The sequence below is a fragment of the Galeopterus variegatus genome, unplaced genomic scaffold, assembly GCF_000696425.1.
Source record: "Galeopterus variegatus unplaced genomic scaffold, G_variegatus-3.0.2 Scaffold1681, whole genome shotgun sequence".
In the NCBI taxonomy this organism is placed as follows: Eukaryota; Metazoa; Chordata; class Mammalia; order Dermoptera; family Cynocephalidae; genus Galeopterus; species Galeopterus variegatus.
The window spans coordinates 43,791-61,564 of NW_007727792.1; the positions used below are offsets into that span (position 1 = coordinate 43,791).

Below are 17,774 nucleotides of genomic sequence, written 5' to 3' on the forward strand. Positions count from 1 at the left end.
TAGGGTTTGTGATGAAAAGTCTGATGTTAGTCTGATTGGGGCTCCCTTATAGGTGATTTGATTCTTCTCTCTTGCAGCTTTTAAGATCATTCTTTGTCTTTGAGTTTTGCCAGTTTGACTATAACATGTCTTGGAGAAGACCTTTTTGGGTTGAATATGTTTGGGGATTTTTGAACTTCCTGAATTTGAAGATCTGTGACTTTTCCAATAACTGGGAAGTTTTCTGCCACTATTTTGTTGAATATGTTTTCAATGCAATCTCCTTCTTCCTCCTCTTCTGGAATAGCCATGACTCGGATATTTGAGCACTTAAAGTTGTCTGATATCTCTCTTAGATTTTCTTCAATGCTTTTAATTCTTTTTTTTTTTTTTTTGTCTACCTGTGTTATTTCAAACAGCCCATCTTCAAGGTCAGAAGTTTTCTCTTCTACTTCTGTAAGCCTGCTAGTTAAACTCTCTGTTTTTGTTTTTTGTGTCGTAGAATGAATTCTTCAGCTTGGCAAGCTCTGCTACATTCTTTTTCAGGGCATTTATTTCCTTGTACATTTCTTCTTTCAGATTCTGTATACTTTTCCTTGTTTCATCATGTTGTCTAGCTGAGTTTTCTTGTATCTCATTCAGTTCCCTTAGAATTATCACTTGAAAATCTTTGTCAGACATGTCACGGGCTTCTTGTTCTGTATGATCTAGAGCTTGAGAGTTATTACCTTTTGATGGTGTACTTTCTTGATTTTTCATATTTCTGGGATCTTTCCTTTGGTGTTTAGTCATTGTGGCAGGGAGTTTCACAGTCCACTGGTTTGACACTATTGTCTGGCTAGGATGTTACTGGGGTTGCCAATTTGGTATGGCCACCTCAGTGTCTGCTCAGTTGGCCACTAGTGCCTTGTGTGTGTGGTTGCCTCGGGTCTTGGGTCTCTCTGGGGAGCATCCTCTCTGGTCAGCATGTACTCTGCTGGGCTGAGGATGGAGTCGAGTGGCAACAGTGAGGCCTACCTGCTGGGTCACATGCCGGCACTGCAGGGCATGTAGTCTCTGCAGAGCTTCCACCTCCCCTGCTGGATGTCTCCCTGCTCCACATGCACTGGGCCGGGCTGGGGATGGAGTCAGGTGGTGGAGGTGAGGCCTACCTGCTGGGTCATGCACCGGCACCACCTTATTTCTAATATAGGTGTATACAAGTATAAATTTTCCTCTCAGCCAGCAAAGTGTCTGTTTGCCTTTTTCTTATTAATTTTTTTTAATTCCAAATATTGTCTCTTTTAAGAGCTTGATTGATGTATAATGACAATAAATTGCACATATTCAAAGTATACAATTTGATAAAATTCAACATATGTATGTAACCATGAAACAATAACTAGAATCAAAATAATGCCCATGTCCATCACCCCCAAAGGTCTCCTTGTGCTTATTTATCATCCATCTTCTTTTCACTCTCCATCCCTGAGCAACTATCAATCTGCTTGCTGTCACTATAGGTGTGTTTGTTTTTTTCTGGAATTTTATATAAATGGAACTGTGCAATATGTACTCTGTTTTATCTGCCTTCTTTCACTCAGTAGATTATTTCATGAATAACACAATTTGTTTATCCATTTAATGTCAAATATTGTCTGTACCTCTTTCTCTATCTTCTTCTCTTCTATGATACTTATTAAGCATATGTTAAATTTTCTCAATCTGTTCCCCAAGAGTCTTTAACTCTCTTCCTTATTATTCATGCTTATATCTTTCTGGAATGCATTCTTATAATTTTTTCTGATCTATCTTCCACTTCATTTCTTCTTATTGTCATGCCTAATCTGCTGCCAAAATTGTATTTGACATTATAAAATGTTATTTGTTTATATAAAATTGTACAGGTTGTATAGCCCTTATCCAAACTGCTTGGGACAAGAAGTGTTTCAGAATTCAAATTTTTTTAGATTTTGGAATATTTGCATACACATAATGAGATATCTTAGGGATGGGACCCAAGTCTAAATGCAAAATTCATTTATGTTTTGTAAACATTTTTTACATAGCCTGAAGGTAATTTTATGCAGCATTTTAAATAATGTTGTGCCTGAAACAATGTGTGTTCATGCCATTAATGCACTGAAGATAATCGTATGTTCAGGGTAACTAAGCAGCACAGTAGTATCACCAGAACACCTGTACCGCCTGTTAAACACAAGCATCAATAAACAATGTCCAGCTTTCTGTGTCCACCTAGGATGCTGTGTTTTCATTAAAAGGTACAATGTACAGTGTCCTTTTTTTTTTTTAGATGAGAAAAAACATCAGAAGCAGTTGAGGCCCCAGGAATTGGGTCCTCTAGAAATGAGGCATTCTGCTGGATGGCTTCTTTAAGTGTTTCCTCCAGAGACATCTGCCTCATTAACAACAGTTTTTGTTTTAAACACCTTTCTTTGATTTTATCAACTGACATGATTTCCTGTTCTGTTATGAATTCAGGCTGCTCCAGTCCTTCAATGAGCCCATCACACATTTTCACCATGTTGTCTATAGGCACTTTTTCTGCAGTGTTGACAATGCCATCTTCATTGTCACTATTATCACGATCACCTTGACTCAGGACTGTTTTGGCTGTTTCACTGTCAGTCAATGAATGAGCAACTGGAGCCTCATTACAGATGTTAAAAAACTTGCTCCATATCCATGTCTTCCAGTTTACTGATGGACTCTGAAGTTATATTCTTTGCCTATGTAAGGAAGTCAGACATTTTTTCTCACTGACATACAGAATCCTTCACAGTCACCACCTTGTTCATCATCGTCACTGAACACAGTCACAGGGCAGAGGCTGTGTCAGGCGTGCACAACTGTGTCTTTGCTCACTGTGTTCCAAGTGTTGGCAACAGCATCCTTTATACTAAACTCCTCTGGAACCTTCCACGCCCATGCCTCTGTTCACTGCTGCTAGCATGCTTTTTAAGGAAGTGTTCTTATGTTTACTCTGCATTGATCTAAGGATACCCTAGTCACACGGCTGAATTAATAAAGTCATATTTGGGGGAAATTACATGGTAAAAACATCATTTTTGATGAGAATGTCAGCTGGAAGATGAGCAGAACAGTCGTCAAGGAATAACAAAATCTTGCTGTTATCATCTAGTCCAGCTTCCCTGCCACAAGCCACTGGTACAAAATGTTTGTGAAACCAGTCAGAAAAGATGTCCCTGATGATCCACGCCTTTTGGTTAGCAAAATAAGGACTGGTAAGAAATTTGCTCCTAGAAAACAGCAAGGATGCAAGCTTTGCCTGTCATAGCAAGTTTACACTATGCGTGCCGGATGGATTAGCACATCCCAGCAGGGTTATTCTCTCCTTGGCATCCTTGGTTCCTGTAGAAGCTGTCTCATCAGCTGTAGTCAGTGCCTTTCTGGAGCAATAATGCCAAAAAGTGATGTTTCATCAGCTTTATAGACTTGTTCTGATGTCAGATTTTCATCAGTGATGACCTTGGTAACCTCATCAATGAATTTGTCTGCTACTTTGTGATCAGCAGATGCTTTATCACCACATATCTTTAAAAATTTAATGCTGTATCTTTTCTTAAATTTCTGCAACCAGCCTGCTGAATATCCACAGTTCCCTTCAATTTTCAGTTCATCATGATAGAGCTTTGCTCGTTTCTTGATTAGCAAACTATTAAGTGGCAAATAGTCACTGTCATGCTATGGATCCACTCTTTCAACGCACAATCAAGGTCTTCATTTTTAGCATTATGCAGCGTTTTTCTATTTTTTTTTTTAACATCTTTCATTACATTCAGCATAGATCTTCAACAGTTTATCCTCCTGTTTCTGCAGGTCACATATGGTGGTCATTACATCATACACTTCTGTAAGATGTCTCACGCTTACACCACTGTCCAGTCCCTCCAACAGTTTGACTTCCTGTGCTATACATAAACATAAATGTTTTGTCTTCTTTTTTCAATCACCGTTACTCATAGGGGAACCTGCAGGCCTTTTTGACGTTTCAACAATGTCTTTACACAACAGAGCAGAGAATAAGCAAAAAAATAAACCACAGTGAGTAATGCACGTAGGTCTTGGCTCCATGTGGAGCATCAGGGGTAACATGTTGTTGGCATGTCTGGCCTGCATACATGACATTTTAGTACCCTTTGTGGGTATGATTGTGTGGGAGAATCTGGGCCTGTGCAGAAAAGATATATCGCAACCAAAGGGGATTGGGAGGGTCATTTTTCCCTTGGGAATGCTAAATAAACTGTGTGTTGTTCACCTGAGTTTTGACTGCAACCCATCACATGAGGTTATGTGTGGAATTTTCCACTTGTAGTGTCATGGTGGCACTCAAAAAGTTTCAGATTTTGGAGCATTTCAAATTTCAGATTTGGGGATCACAGATGCTCAAACTGTATTTATGTATTTACTTGATTGTTGTACTTTTAACTTCTAGAAGTTTCATTTGTTCCTTTTAAAAATACACAAACATTTTCAGCTGGCCCGGTGGCGCACTGCTACAGTGCGCCGCTTGGGAAGCGCGGCGGCGCTCCCGCTGAGGGTTCAGATCCCACATACAGACCGGTTCCCGCTCACTGGCTGAGTGAGGCGTGGGAACAACACCGAGGGTTGCGATCCCGTTGCCGGTCCTGGTCCAGTACAGGCGCGACACTGAGGGTTGCGGTCTGTTGCCAGACATGAAAAAAGACAAAAAAAAAAAAAAATACACAAACATTTTAGTTTCTTCACACTACAGATATTTTCAAGTGTGTCTTTTATTCCTGCAAAACTAATTACTCTTTCATTATTTATAATGGTGTGGTTTTTAAATAGATAATTACAATCAAAAAATATATATTTTTAATAGTTCCATAATTGTCACTTCTCACTGTGTGACGGAGACGCAAAGATTACTCAGAGCCCAAATATTAAGAGCAGTGAGAAGCCCAAACAGACGGCACCAACAAAACTCCCTCAAGAAGGGAGAAACAAGGCGTGGCCCCAAGTCAGGATTTGCTTCAGCTTTTATTGTAAAGACAAGGAAATACAGAGAAAAAAACAACTTAGTCAATCATTTATCAAAGGAAGGAAAAGAAATTGGCTATGGGGCAATCTCTGGAAAACATCTTAAGAAACAAAGGAAAGGGAGTGAACCTGGATAAGAAATGACCTTAATGTTCTTATCTAATCTAGCAGAGTATCCTTAAAGATCTTTGTTGTGTGAAGGGCTTTTGCCTTTTGAACAATCCCTGTTCTGCCTCAGATCTCTTATCTACACTAAGGGCTTTTGCCCTATGTAAGTTCCCTGGTCTTTCTCAATGTTAACATTCCTACACTCCTCCACACATAACACAGATATTTTCAGTGTCTATAGTCCCCCAAAATATACATATATATAGACTGAAATTGCAAACCCAGGCTTGAGCACCATTTGAATGACAACTAATAAGCAAAGCGTGGAAAATACAATTGTGTTTCACAAAAGGTAATATTAAATTTTGGGAGTTTAAAAATTATAAGTAAGAACATTCTTGTGAAGTTATTTTTATCATTTATAGATAAAGTAAAGGATAGCGTATGGTAGAATACAGATGTAAATCTGACAATTGAGTCCTTCCCCTGAGTATGGAACATGATTTCTTTTTCTTTTTCTTTTTTTACTTTAACAAATGATTTTGGGCCGGCCCGGTGGTGCACTGCTATAGTGCGCCGCTTGGGAAGTGTGGTGGCACTCCTGCCGAGGGTTCGGATCCCACATACAGACCGGTTCCCGCTCACTGGCTGAGCGAGGTGCAGGGGCAACACCGAGGGTTGCGATCCCGTTGCCGGTCCCGGTCCGGTACGGGGGCAACACTGAGGGTTGCGATCCGTTGCCGGACACGGAAAAAGACAAAAAAAAAAAAAAACAAGTGATTTTTTAATTTATTTTATTAATTGGTTTATTTATTTATTTAACATTCTAAGATGTTGTTTTGGAGCAGTTAGGGGAGGGGGAGAATGGGTAGGGGATAGAGTGGGAGGAGGAGAAAGAAAGGGGGCATGGTTGAGGCCCATGGCACCCCCCTCATTCCAGCAGGGGATCTCAGGGAGCTTCCGGTGGTGGCTCAGTTGTAGCTGGACTAGATGCAGACATGGGGGGCACAGCCGAGGTCCTCAGGACCCCACTGCCCCAGCTCAGGAGCCCAGGGTGCTTCCAGTGACAGCTCGTGGTCATCACTGGGCTGGATGTGGATGTGGGGGTGATGTGGCTGAGTCCCTCAGCCTCCCCACTGCCCTGGTATTTATATTTACTGACCTTCACAACCTGCAACTTTATCTCAACAAGTTGTATATTTTGTGTGGTGCCACTTAATATCCAGCACTTTGTCTCAGAAATAAGTTTACTCACTAAGATTTTTTAGAGAAATGTAGTCTCTGTTCTCACCAAAATGGATTAGCCAGAACCAAATTTAAGCCATCTGTCTAAAGAATGTATAATATCTAAACAAAGGACGACTAAAAAGTAATATAACATAGGATTGCACTTAGTATACTTTTAAAATGTGGGGCTTATAATTTTCTGCTTTTACTATCATGTATCTTCTGTAAAGGGCTTTTACCCTGAGAAGATAACAACCTTAAGTAATGCTGAAAATTGAGATGAAACATGCCTCAGAGGGAAAAAAAAAATAGCAAAAACATATGCAAAAGGCAGATGAATATCTTAAAAATTTACTCAAAAGCAACACAGGAAAGGTTCAGGCAAATAACTCCACATAGCCTCAAAACCCACAAAAAGTATGATAATTGTTATCATTTAAAAATCTCAGAAGAAATAAAAGGGCTCAGAGACAAGTTTCTGTTTCTAAGAAGAAAACAGAAGAAAATTAAAGTTTTCTAAGCTCAGGAAATAAGTGAGAAAAAAGAATATTGCAATGATACAAGTCAAATGAGGACAGAATGAGAAGTAATATTTAAAAAAGGACAAAGATAATATAAAATTAAAAGGAAAAATAACAAAAAATGTAACAAAGTAAATCTACAGTATATATAATTGGGATTTCTGAAATAGAAAAGGATTTTTAAAAAATGATAAGTATATCATTTTTCTTACCTAAAGAAAGATTTAAATCTGTCTTGAAAGTATATATTGTGTCCTAGGAAAACTTGGTTTACAGTGATCAACATTATTACATATCCTAACGGAGGCATTTTATGGCCTGGGTATGGAAAGACACGTGCTACTAAAGTGGGATCCCCATCTCCAACGTTCTTGCTTCACATAAACCTTTTCACTTTCTTTTTCAGATTCTATCATTTTCTCAGAATATAAATTACGAGGCAGTAAAGGATTACTTCAAGTTGCAGTAAGTATAACTTTTAAAAGAACTTACTCAGTATTAAAATTGCCGCTCAGGTTAGTGATTTGTAGGTCTTCTTTCATGTAAATGGCCTCATATCTTTTTAAATACACAAACTTCAAATTTCTTTAAATGTCGGGATAAATGTGAAATTAATATTTAAGTGTATTAAAATGTAAAATACTCTTGTAGTTTAATGAAAACAACGCCCTATCCAAAGGCTCTCATTCATCCAAATAATGATGCGGGAAAAAGGGCTATTTCTTAATTTAGTAATCATTATGGCCTGACAATGTTTTCTGGAAAAAAATAGCATATTTTTCTAGGATATTCATTTTTCTTTAGTTTGCTGCTACTCCAAGAGAATTTGAGTACCAGCTCTATGCCAAGTGCTTTCTAGATGTTCAAAATACACGGTAAACAAGAAAGATGAAGTACTGGTGTCATGGAACCTATCTCCAGTGGGAGGAGACAAACAGCAAGTAAGCAAATAAACAAAATAATTCCAAATACTGGTAAGTGCTATTGAGAAAAGAAAACAGAATGTGATAGAGCAACCAGGAAGGGTGGGGAGAAAACGCTACGTGAAACACAGTAGTCAGGAGAGGCTCAACTCATTCCTTTCCCCTCCACCTAGCAACTTCTCTCTATTGAGAAAAGAAAACAGAATGTGATAGAGCAACCAGGAAGGGTGGGGAGAAAACGCTACGTTAAACACAGTAGTCAGGAGAGGCTCAACTCATTCCTTTCCCCTCCACCTAGCAACTTCTCTCTTTATCCTTCTCATGGTGCGGGTTCCTTTGACTATTTTTGGTTTTGTGGATATGGGAGTACTTCAAAAAGTCCATGGAACACCTTTCTCAGCACTGGACAGATCATCTAGGCAACAAACCAATGGAGGAACAGTTCATCTACCAGATGGCGAGAACAAATCTATGGTTATTAGAGGGGGGAGAGGGTAGGGGAAGTGATTGGATAAGAGGCATAAAGAAAAAGTATGATTTGCAACAATGAATATGCTAATAAAAATTTAAATAAACAAACAAACAAGAAACAAAAAGTCCATAGAAGATTTGTACTATCTTTCTCCACAAGCTTTTTGAAGTACCATCATATTTATCAAGAATTAGTGTATGTGGCTGTCGAATACACATCAAATTGTCCACCATATTTTTTCATGTTTGTTTTTCCCCAGTTTTTTCAAATAGTAAGAGTCTTAGTAGGGATAAGGTGTGAACCACACTTTCAAAATTTCTTCCTCTGTTATGTTTGGGCCCTGACATTTTGCTGGGGCACAAAACGATTTGTGTGCACTTCATAGTCAAGAAAGGCATTGTATCTCGCCTGCCTTTTGATGCCAATCAGATCATATTATGCAGCTTAATGTGGTTCAGAAAACTAATTTTATAACTTAGCCTTTATTGTTCCCAAGGTGTTATCAATAGAAGGGAAAAATCTGTAGAGGCTAGAGGAGGAATCAACACAGTGACCTGCCACCTTGTAACAAACAGGCCAACATGTCAGCAGCAGAGCCCCGCCACCCAGGGACTGCGAGTACTGATGAAATAGGGGACTTGAAACCGTGACAGAATGCTCATTTCTGTTCCCCACTGTGCCTACCCTGTGGTGGCCAAAACATGAGATACCATGAGCAGGGGGCAAGAATCTGACCACAGTGCAAAGCTGCCTGAGCAGAAGCAGTGAACGGTTACCACTGACACCGCCCTTCCAGACCTCCAGAACTCCTCACGAGGGTTCGGTCACCTCGTGTGCATGGCACATTTCACTTGCTCTACAGACAAGCAGAATCACGCCTCCTCTGTCATGATTCTGTAATAACCGGTATGCGTTGTTTTTCCTAGAAACCAGAACACAGGTCTTGTGCTTCTTAATCTTCGACCTAGTGAATATTCAAAAACATGTCCAACAGCCAAAAAGGTAAGTGACATGGGTTGAAGATCAAAAAATTGACTTCAAGAATGTACAGATCGTAAACTAGATAATACACATTACCTGCATACAGCACCACTCCCCTAACACTTAGCAACATTTTGTAATGTTTCACTGTAAAGATAGCATTATTTTGTTTTGAAAGCAGATTTCTGCCTCCTGCGAGTTTTTATCATCTAAAGTGGGATATGTAAACACACAAAATGTAAAATTATTGGTTTTTAAAGATTTGAAGATACATAAAACTGTGTAAAGACACACTGAAATTAATGGGAACAACTAAAGTTGGACATGGTTTGTCAGAGAAGACTGCCGGTTGTGTCCGTGTTTATCCTGCATTTATTCATCCAAAACAATGTACTGTGTGCCTGTGACATTTCTGTGTTCCAGTCTGTGTGCCAGATAGTGGGACTCACAAAGATGAAAAGACAGCGCGCCTTCCCTAGAGGTAAACATAAGCTAGCTTAAGACAATGTGGTGCACGTTGTCATCAAATAGCCCAGAAGACAGAGTGAGCAATTTCAACTGGAAGGGGAAAGGTGAAAAGAAAGTGACACCTAAAGTGATTATTGAAGAATAAGTAAGCAGTTCAGCAGGTAGATGCACAGGAAATTTCAGGAAAAAGCACAGAGGTGTGAAATAGCGACAGGGCATTAATAACTACGTGTATTACGAAAGTAAACACAAATTCTTAACAACACCATGTCCTTTGAGTCTGTGTTCCACACTGGGGCATGCCTCCTCTCTTTATTCCTTCTCAGCCTAAGTAAAATTCAGTAAACATATATTGAGCGCCTACTGTATACCAGGCATTGTGTTGCACATGGAGAAAACGAAGCGAAATACAACTTGGTTTCTCCTCTTCAAGACCCCATCACAAGGAAACTGTTCCTACCAGGGCATGATTCCATGAATTTAGAGGGAGCCTTGAACTGAGGCAGATGTGCCATCCTTGGACACTGTCTGGGGTTGCATACCAACAACTCCCCTGTCTTTCTGCCATGCCACCCACCCAGTTCAATCTGCTTAGGAAGCAAGAAAGCCCAACCTCATGAGTTCCTGCCACAGCCCAGATCTGTGTTTTCTAACTTAAGCTGCTTGACACCGTACCTTTATGGATGGCTTCCTGAAGCACCATGGTTTCTTCCATCCCTCTCTAATCTATATATTTCTTAGGGATCCCTATTCACCCTATCTTGCCCAGGCATTATAAAGGCAGGTTCATCTAACCCAAGCGTAGAGCCAAGCTCTACTACTTAGTGACTTGGACAAGCTACTTCAACACGCTGAGTCTAGGCTCCCTCAATTGTAGGAAAAATCTAACATCTACCTCACAGGATTCTTGAGAGTATTAAATGAGCACATTTATGTAAAGTATGCAAAACAGTGCCAGTCACAGAGTAATTGTCTAATATTACTGGTTTCCTCCTTCTTTTTCCTCTTCGGCACCCCCCAGACAAAGCCCGTTTAAATCTAGCCACCCTTTGGGCCCACTGCAAGTAGTTTGTACTGACCTGCCCACTGAAATAGAATGGAGTAGACCTTTTAGGCAATGAGAAACTGTGGCCTTGTAGAGGCAGGTCCTCTAGTTAGCCGAGGAAATCAAAACCTGTACACAACTACAAGGTATGCTCTCAACCACACAGTCCCTTCTTTGTGACCCCTTTCTTATAAGTAAGCAAGTCATCTGCCTCCAGATAAATACTGTAGACACGCAGGGCCCAGCTCTACCTGTACACAGAACCATGGCCCACAGACTTCTTCAGTTGGATGAAGTTAGGCCCTTGTTAAACCTGCTAAATCAAATGAACACGGACTGAGTCATTTGAATAGGAATCTGCTGTCTTTGCTTCTCAGCCTTCATAGCCTGAGGCAGAGCAGCAAATTGAATCAACAGCTCCAATAAGGCTGCATATCACTTTCTAACCATGTGCGAAGATCTAGAAATGGAGAAATGTAGGCCAGCCCCCAGAGGGCCTTAGTACTTCCTTCCAAGATGAATTTTCCCAGGGAGGGATGACTACAACTCTCTCTAATACATTGTCTTCCAGCACCTCTGTCTTGAGAGCCTTTAGAATTCCTGCCTCAGATCAGTTGTTCTGTCTGGCAAGAGGGAATTTGCTGTGTCTGGCTCTGAACTATGACAGCAGCAGTCCTGCCCTGTCTCTGCACTGAAGAGACATGTTTTCATTTAGGCTATATGTCAGAATGTTCCTAATTAGGTGTCCAGTCCTGGGGAACATATGTCAGCCCTGCAGCAGCGGGCACCTTAGAAAACAGGCCTGTTCATGCTTCTCACTCTGTACCTACAGCTTCTTTTCAAGATCCACCTACAGGTCAACTCGTATTTTTAATCCTAGCCATGGTTGTTGATTCCAAGGCTTGGGGAAATTTTTGTAAACTAGGACCAGAAAGAGAAGGGACATTACAAATGAGAACAGCAAGTGACAGTGGGTCGTGACTATGATAGATTTAAGGTCATCAGCCAACTCTATATGTTGTATGGATAATTTAGTAAAGATAAAGGGCAGGCCCGCATTTCTGAGCAATTTTGATGGGAAAGCAAAGATTTAGTGATAATGGGCAGCGAGAGCTATGGGACTATGGAGAGAGTTGTCGAAAGAACAAATCATTTCCTGGGGGTGAGATCAGGTGGCTTAGGAAATAAAATCCACGAACTCCCACTGCGGAGCATGCCTCTGAAATGAAGCCTGAAAGATCTTGGTGTAGCAGAGACAACTCTTTAAATCTACCAAACTTGGCTAGACGTCATTACTCTGTCACCACTCTCTTGACCCCCAAGTCCTTCTTAGAGGTTAGGGAGTACGAGGGTTTTTCCAGATTTGCCTTGTGGAAATGTGCAATATACAAGGACATGTTTAAGGCAAACTGTAAGTGTCTAGATCGCACTTAGAAAGCCTGGTGGAGGGGCAAGGGTAGACGGCAGTGAGTATGTTGTCCTGGAACCAGGTAGAGAAAGAAGTAGGCATCCCAGTTGAAGGAGAACCAGGAGTCTGATTTAAAAGAAGGCATAACTCCCTGCATGAAACATTGGCAGTTCTTATAAGTAAATTTAAGGCATCCATCCAGTTTTTTCAACTCTTGCCATCTTCTTAAGCCTACCTTTAATGTTTCTATAGTAATTAATTGTATTTTAGTTCTACATAACCTGTATATTATTTATGAACAACAAATATCTAAGTATTTACAGTCAGGGTAGCATATTTGGCATTTTGATTTTGTTATCATTTTCCTATAACAGAGATTTAATGAAGTTAATTGTCTTTCAACTTTAGATATAACATATTCCAGCTACTGGATGTAACCTATCTTCTTAGCCTTTGCTCCACAAACTCTATTTTAATTTAATTTAATTTTTGTATGTAATATGGATTCACTCTACTCTGTCCTTACTGCAAAAGTATCGAATCTGTTAAAAGAAATGGGAAATACTGCTACCAACAGTGTGTTTGGAGGTAAACGTCAGACTCCAGCAGGATTTTATTTGGTAGTTTTAATGTTAGCCTTTTCCATATCGAATGCCTTTTTTGGGAATTTCCAGCCTGTGAAACAAAGCGTCATGTCACAGCCCATCTACGTGACACTGTTGTTGGACTTTGCACTGTATCCCAAAGTTTACTTACAGAGAAGTGTGGGCTGTATTAATAAAGCATCTCACAGTCCTGCGGCAGACACTGTAGGCTGACTTCTGACTTCTTGCATGTTATGCTATAGTGTGCACTGGTAGTTTGTTTTCAAACAAAGCACAGGGGTTTAATATTTAATAGCTGGCCTGTTGTCAGTGTTCCTTTGAATACAGAGTAGTGCTGCTTAAAGCAGGAATAATAAAAATCAGATGCCATTTTACATGATGCTACTCGATAGTCTAATAAATTTCTAGTCTACTAAAGTGAATAAAAGTCACATTAGCAGCAAGATATATTGTAGAATATATCAGCTGAGTCAGAGGTGCAAGTTAGAAATATGGAGTTGATACTCATGGTTGGAGAGGTACAGGTAAAGGGTGAGGTCAGATCAATTCCCTAAGACACTGATGTAAGAAATCAGAGAACCAACCTGTGGGCCTCGTGAGCGGTAAAGACGAAAGGAAGCAAACAAAGAAAAATAAATGATCAAAGGAGGAGGAGGAAAGAGCAATATAACAGACCCTACGTGTGAAAGGTCATTATTTCAAATCTAAAATATAACTGTTTTTAGCTGTAATAATATTTTAGATCATGTGAATCAGAACCACTGAACTCACTACCTGACTTGTCTCATTTTAGGTGTTCCAAATAGCTGTTGGCTGTGATAAAAACAAATTCATTGCAGTGAAAGGGCAAGTATATTTCCATTTGACCTGTCTTACTCTTAAAGTTTTAAAAAAAAAATGGTGAACTAAATGATAATTACTAGTGATAATCGTAGCCTAATGACTGACATGCCCATAATGAAATCCAAAGTTGAATTGAAATCCAGTTTCTCTGGGTTTGAGCTTTTGGCCAAGTCAAATGTTACATTTGAATCATACTAAAAATGAAAAGGAATTAACCCCTTTCCCTATTACCAGCATTTTTCTCTACCTTCCCTATTACAGCTTTTCTCTACCTCCACTTTACATCTCTCGCCATTACTTTTCTCAGCTCTTGAGTCCACAGCTCATTCCCAGAGAAATGAGGAGAAACACTTACCTCTGTCTTCCACCCTACACAAGCCAGTTATAATTTCATTTCCGTCAGAGAATTGCTTACACCCATCGCAGAGAAACCTCCAGTTTCCTGCACCATTTTCTATGGGAAATTTTTTAGAGCAAACCTGATAGAAGTCCCCGTGGTTCCTCCAGAGAGAAACAATTCCAAGGTGTGAATTCTATTGATCTTATTATGGTTCACAGAGAAGCACATTAGATTTTCAAGGTCCGCATACAGAAATCTGTTTAACTAAGGTTAGATGTATAATGCAGACAGCAATTTGTTGAGATTCCTTTTCTTTGGTAAGGAGTGGAGGTGAGAGTGGGGAAACATTGACTCTTACCTGAATATTTATGACATGGCTTGCTGTCATCCAAAAAGAATGCCAACTCCTCTGTCATTCTAATAATCTTTGATGACTACTGAATTGTAAAAATCAGTTGTTGGATTGATGATTAAGTATTCCTATGTCATTCAGCATTTCCTAAATGTGCATTTCCTATACCTTTGCACCCATAATTTCTTTTCCACAAAACATAAAAGGCTCACTGATTCATATAGCTTGTACCGTCCTATTTCTGGTACCATCCTACATCTTTGCTCCCTAAAATATGGTCTATGGACCAGCACTGGCATCATCTGGGCCCTTGTTAGAAATGCAGAATCTCAGGCCTCATCATGCACCTGCTGAATCAGAATCTTGCATTTTAACAAAATTTCCAGGAGATTAGTAAGGGCATTAAAGTTTGAGAATAACTGCTGTAAGCAACATGTTACCAAAAGCTATGCCCAGTACAATAGCATGCACAAATTGTTCTCAGGCCCTGATTTCCTTCCGCAGTGAGATGCAAAGCAGCTTGAGCCAATCTATTTCTGGGAGGATCCAGATAGTAACTGTCAATCTTGGTTGCTCATCAGAGTCACCTGGAGATTATATTTTTTTTTAAAAAATGTATTTCAGGATCTTACTCTGGGCCTCTTAGTCAGTGACCCACTGCACTGCTCTGGAACCCTAAAAACAACTCTAATATCTTCAGCTTGGGTTGCATTGGGCCTGAGAGAGTATCAGTGAAGGAGGGCATCTCTTGGGGTCTAATTTGGGTTCAGGGTGAGGGGGACTTAGTCCTCCAGAATCTATATAAAAATGGTGGTAACTATGATTCCCTCTAAGTTACACTGGAAGCAGCCAGCCAAAATGGTCAAACAAATATCTTACTAAAAACTCTATCATTTCACAGACCATTATAGCCTTCTGTCTGCATGAACCTTACCTAGAAGTTATGAGAATCCTTAAAATAGCTCCTTACCTGCACAACTGAGTCTCTAGCAACAACTAGAAATCTTGTGTTTAAAAAAAAAAAAAAAGTTTATATGAAATAAAGCAGCCCAAAGAAATTTGTCTTCATTTTGATAGATTTTCTGTAAATTTTTATTTGTGTAGGTGTGTATATGTTGTTAGGTTTGGCAAAATGGAGAAGAGAGAGAGACCCGAGTCAGGAGCCATTTCAGCCAAAAGGTTTATTCCACTAATGTGGAAGGGAGACTGAGCCAGATCAGTTCCCACAAACTTATGAAAGCACGGGGTTTATAAGAACTTAGGCAGGGTTCACACAGAGTAATGGGCAGTTTTGAAATCAGTGGTATGCAGGGTGACACAGCCCTTGTGGTCCGATGACATTTGGTAGGTTAAGTCGTAGGCTCTTGATTAGCCACTATCTCAGTACAAAGCATTCCAGCCCACAGCCTGCTAGACACAGCCCACAAGATGTTCCCTTGATGATAATGGTAATGTTTACCCCTTCCCAGGAGTGGAATCTCAGTTCCTGGAGCAGAAAAGGAAAAGGGGAGGGGGAGAAGGGGGAAAATTGCTTAACCTGGCTGTGCTGATGTTAAACGAGCCACGAGGCCTAATGTGTGCGTGTGCGTGTGTGTGTGTGTGTGTATGTGTGTGTGTGAGTGTGTGTGTTTTAGCATGGTAACTTTGTAAAAATTGTGATAAAATTCACCTAACATAAATTTACCATTTTAACCATTCTAAAGTGTACAATTCGGTGGCGTTAAGTAGCTTCACAATGTTGTGCAGCAAGTACCACTGTCTAGCTCCAAAGTATTTTCGTCACTCAAAAAGAAAACTGTGCACAGAAAACTGTCACTCTTTGTTCTCTCTCTCCCAGCCCCTGGGGACCATTCATCTGCTGGTTTGCCTATTCTGGATATGTCATATAAATGGCATCATACAATATATGACCTTTCATGTCTGGCTTCTTTCACTTGGCATGATTTTGAGGTTCCCCCATTGTGGCACGTACACTGATACTTCATTCTCTTTTGTAACTGAGTAATATTGCATTGCGTGGATATACCACATTTGTTTATTCTTTCATCAGTTCGTGGACGTTTGGGGTATTTCTACCTTTTGGGTTTTGTAAATCGTGCACCTATGAATATTCATGTACAAGTTTTTGTTTGAACACGTTTTCAATTATTTTGGGTATGCACCTAGGGGTGGGATTGCTGGTAGTATGGTAATCCTATGTTTGACTTGTTGAGGAACCACCAGACTGTTTTCTAAAGTGGCTGCACCATTTTACATTGTCACCAGCAATTTGGAGTTATTTTTTGGTTTTTTGTTTGTATTTTTTTTAATAGACAGATAAAATCGTATGCGCTTACCATCTTCAACATGATGTTTTGAAATATACTGTGGAGTGACTAATTCTAGCTAATTAACATATGCATTACCTCACACAGTTATCATTTTGTGATGAGAACACATTACATCCACTCTCAGCATTTTTTAAGCGTATAGCATACAGTTGTCCCTTGGTATCCATAGAGTATTGGTTCCAGGAACTCCCCCAGATACCAAAGTCTGCAATGCTCAAGTCCCTGATAGAACTGGTGTAGTATTTGCATATAACCTATGCACATCCTCTCGTATACTTTAAATCATCTTTAGATTACTTATAATAGCTAGTACAATGTAAATGCTATTAAATAGTTATTATACTGTATAGTGTATTGTTTAGGGATGAATAACAAGAAAAAATGTCTGTATATGTTCAGTACAAACACAATTGTTTTGTGGGGAGTTCCATATAACCTACGCACATCCTCTCGTATATTTTAAATCATCTTTAGATTACTTATAATAGCTAGTACAATGTAAATGCTATTAAATAGTTATTATACTGTATAGTGTATTGTTTAGGGTTGAATAACAAGAAAAAATGTCTGTATATGTTCAGTACAAACACAATTGTTTTGTGGGGAGTTTTTCATTTTAATATTTTCGATCAGTTGAATCTCCCAATGCAGAACCCACAGATAGGAGGGCCAACTGTGTTATTAATAATAGTCATCGTGCTGTACAATAAATCTTTTGAACTTATTCCTAACGTCTAACTGAAATTTTGTGTCCTTTGACCAACCTCTTTCCACCCGACCCCCAATTTTCCATGAATTTCTAATAAACATGTATCAAATATAAGAGGTGAATTAGTCTATTTCAAATTCTGGTGTCTTCCGAAACATTTGTGAAGCTGATTTTTTTAAAAATAGAAAGACTAAGGCCTCACACTAACCCCAGAGATTCTAATTCAGTAAGTGACAATTCTCTGTGCTCTCCAGTTTGAAAATCACTGAGTTAAATGATTAAATGTTTGTGCAAATATATAAAGAATGATGATACAACTTCATTATGTTTTATTTTTTGTAGATTTAATAATACAGAATGTCTACACCATGATTTTTCTTATGTGATCGAAAAGTAAGAAGTATTTTTTAGCATAATACTGTTTTATATTAATGTAGT

The 17,774-nt window shown here is 39.4% G+C and overlaps 1 protein-coding gene across 1 annotated transcript in view; it reads left to right on the forward strand.

Moving 5' to 3' along the window:
* Positions 1 to 17,774, forward strand: part of LOC103595108 (chromosome unknown open reading frame, human C1orf101) — a gene marked incomplete at its 5' end in the record, with an annotated part of 74,801 nt that overhangs the window by 23,786 nt on the left and 33,241 nt on the right. Inside the window, 4 exons of the mRNA XM_008578423.1 lie at positions 7,267 to 7,325; positions 9,182 to 9,257; positions 13,556 to 13,608; positions 17,679 to 17,729. Coding sequence (XP_008576645.1) covers positions 7,267 to 7,325; positions 9,182 to 9,257; positions 13,556 to 13,608; positions 17,679 to 17,729 — 239 coding nt within the window. The remainder of the gene's footprint in view (positions 1 to 7,266; positions 7,326 to 9,181; positions 9,258 to 13,555; positions 13,609 to 17,678; positions 17,730 to 17,774) is intronic.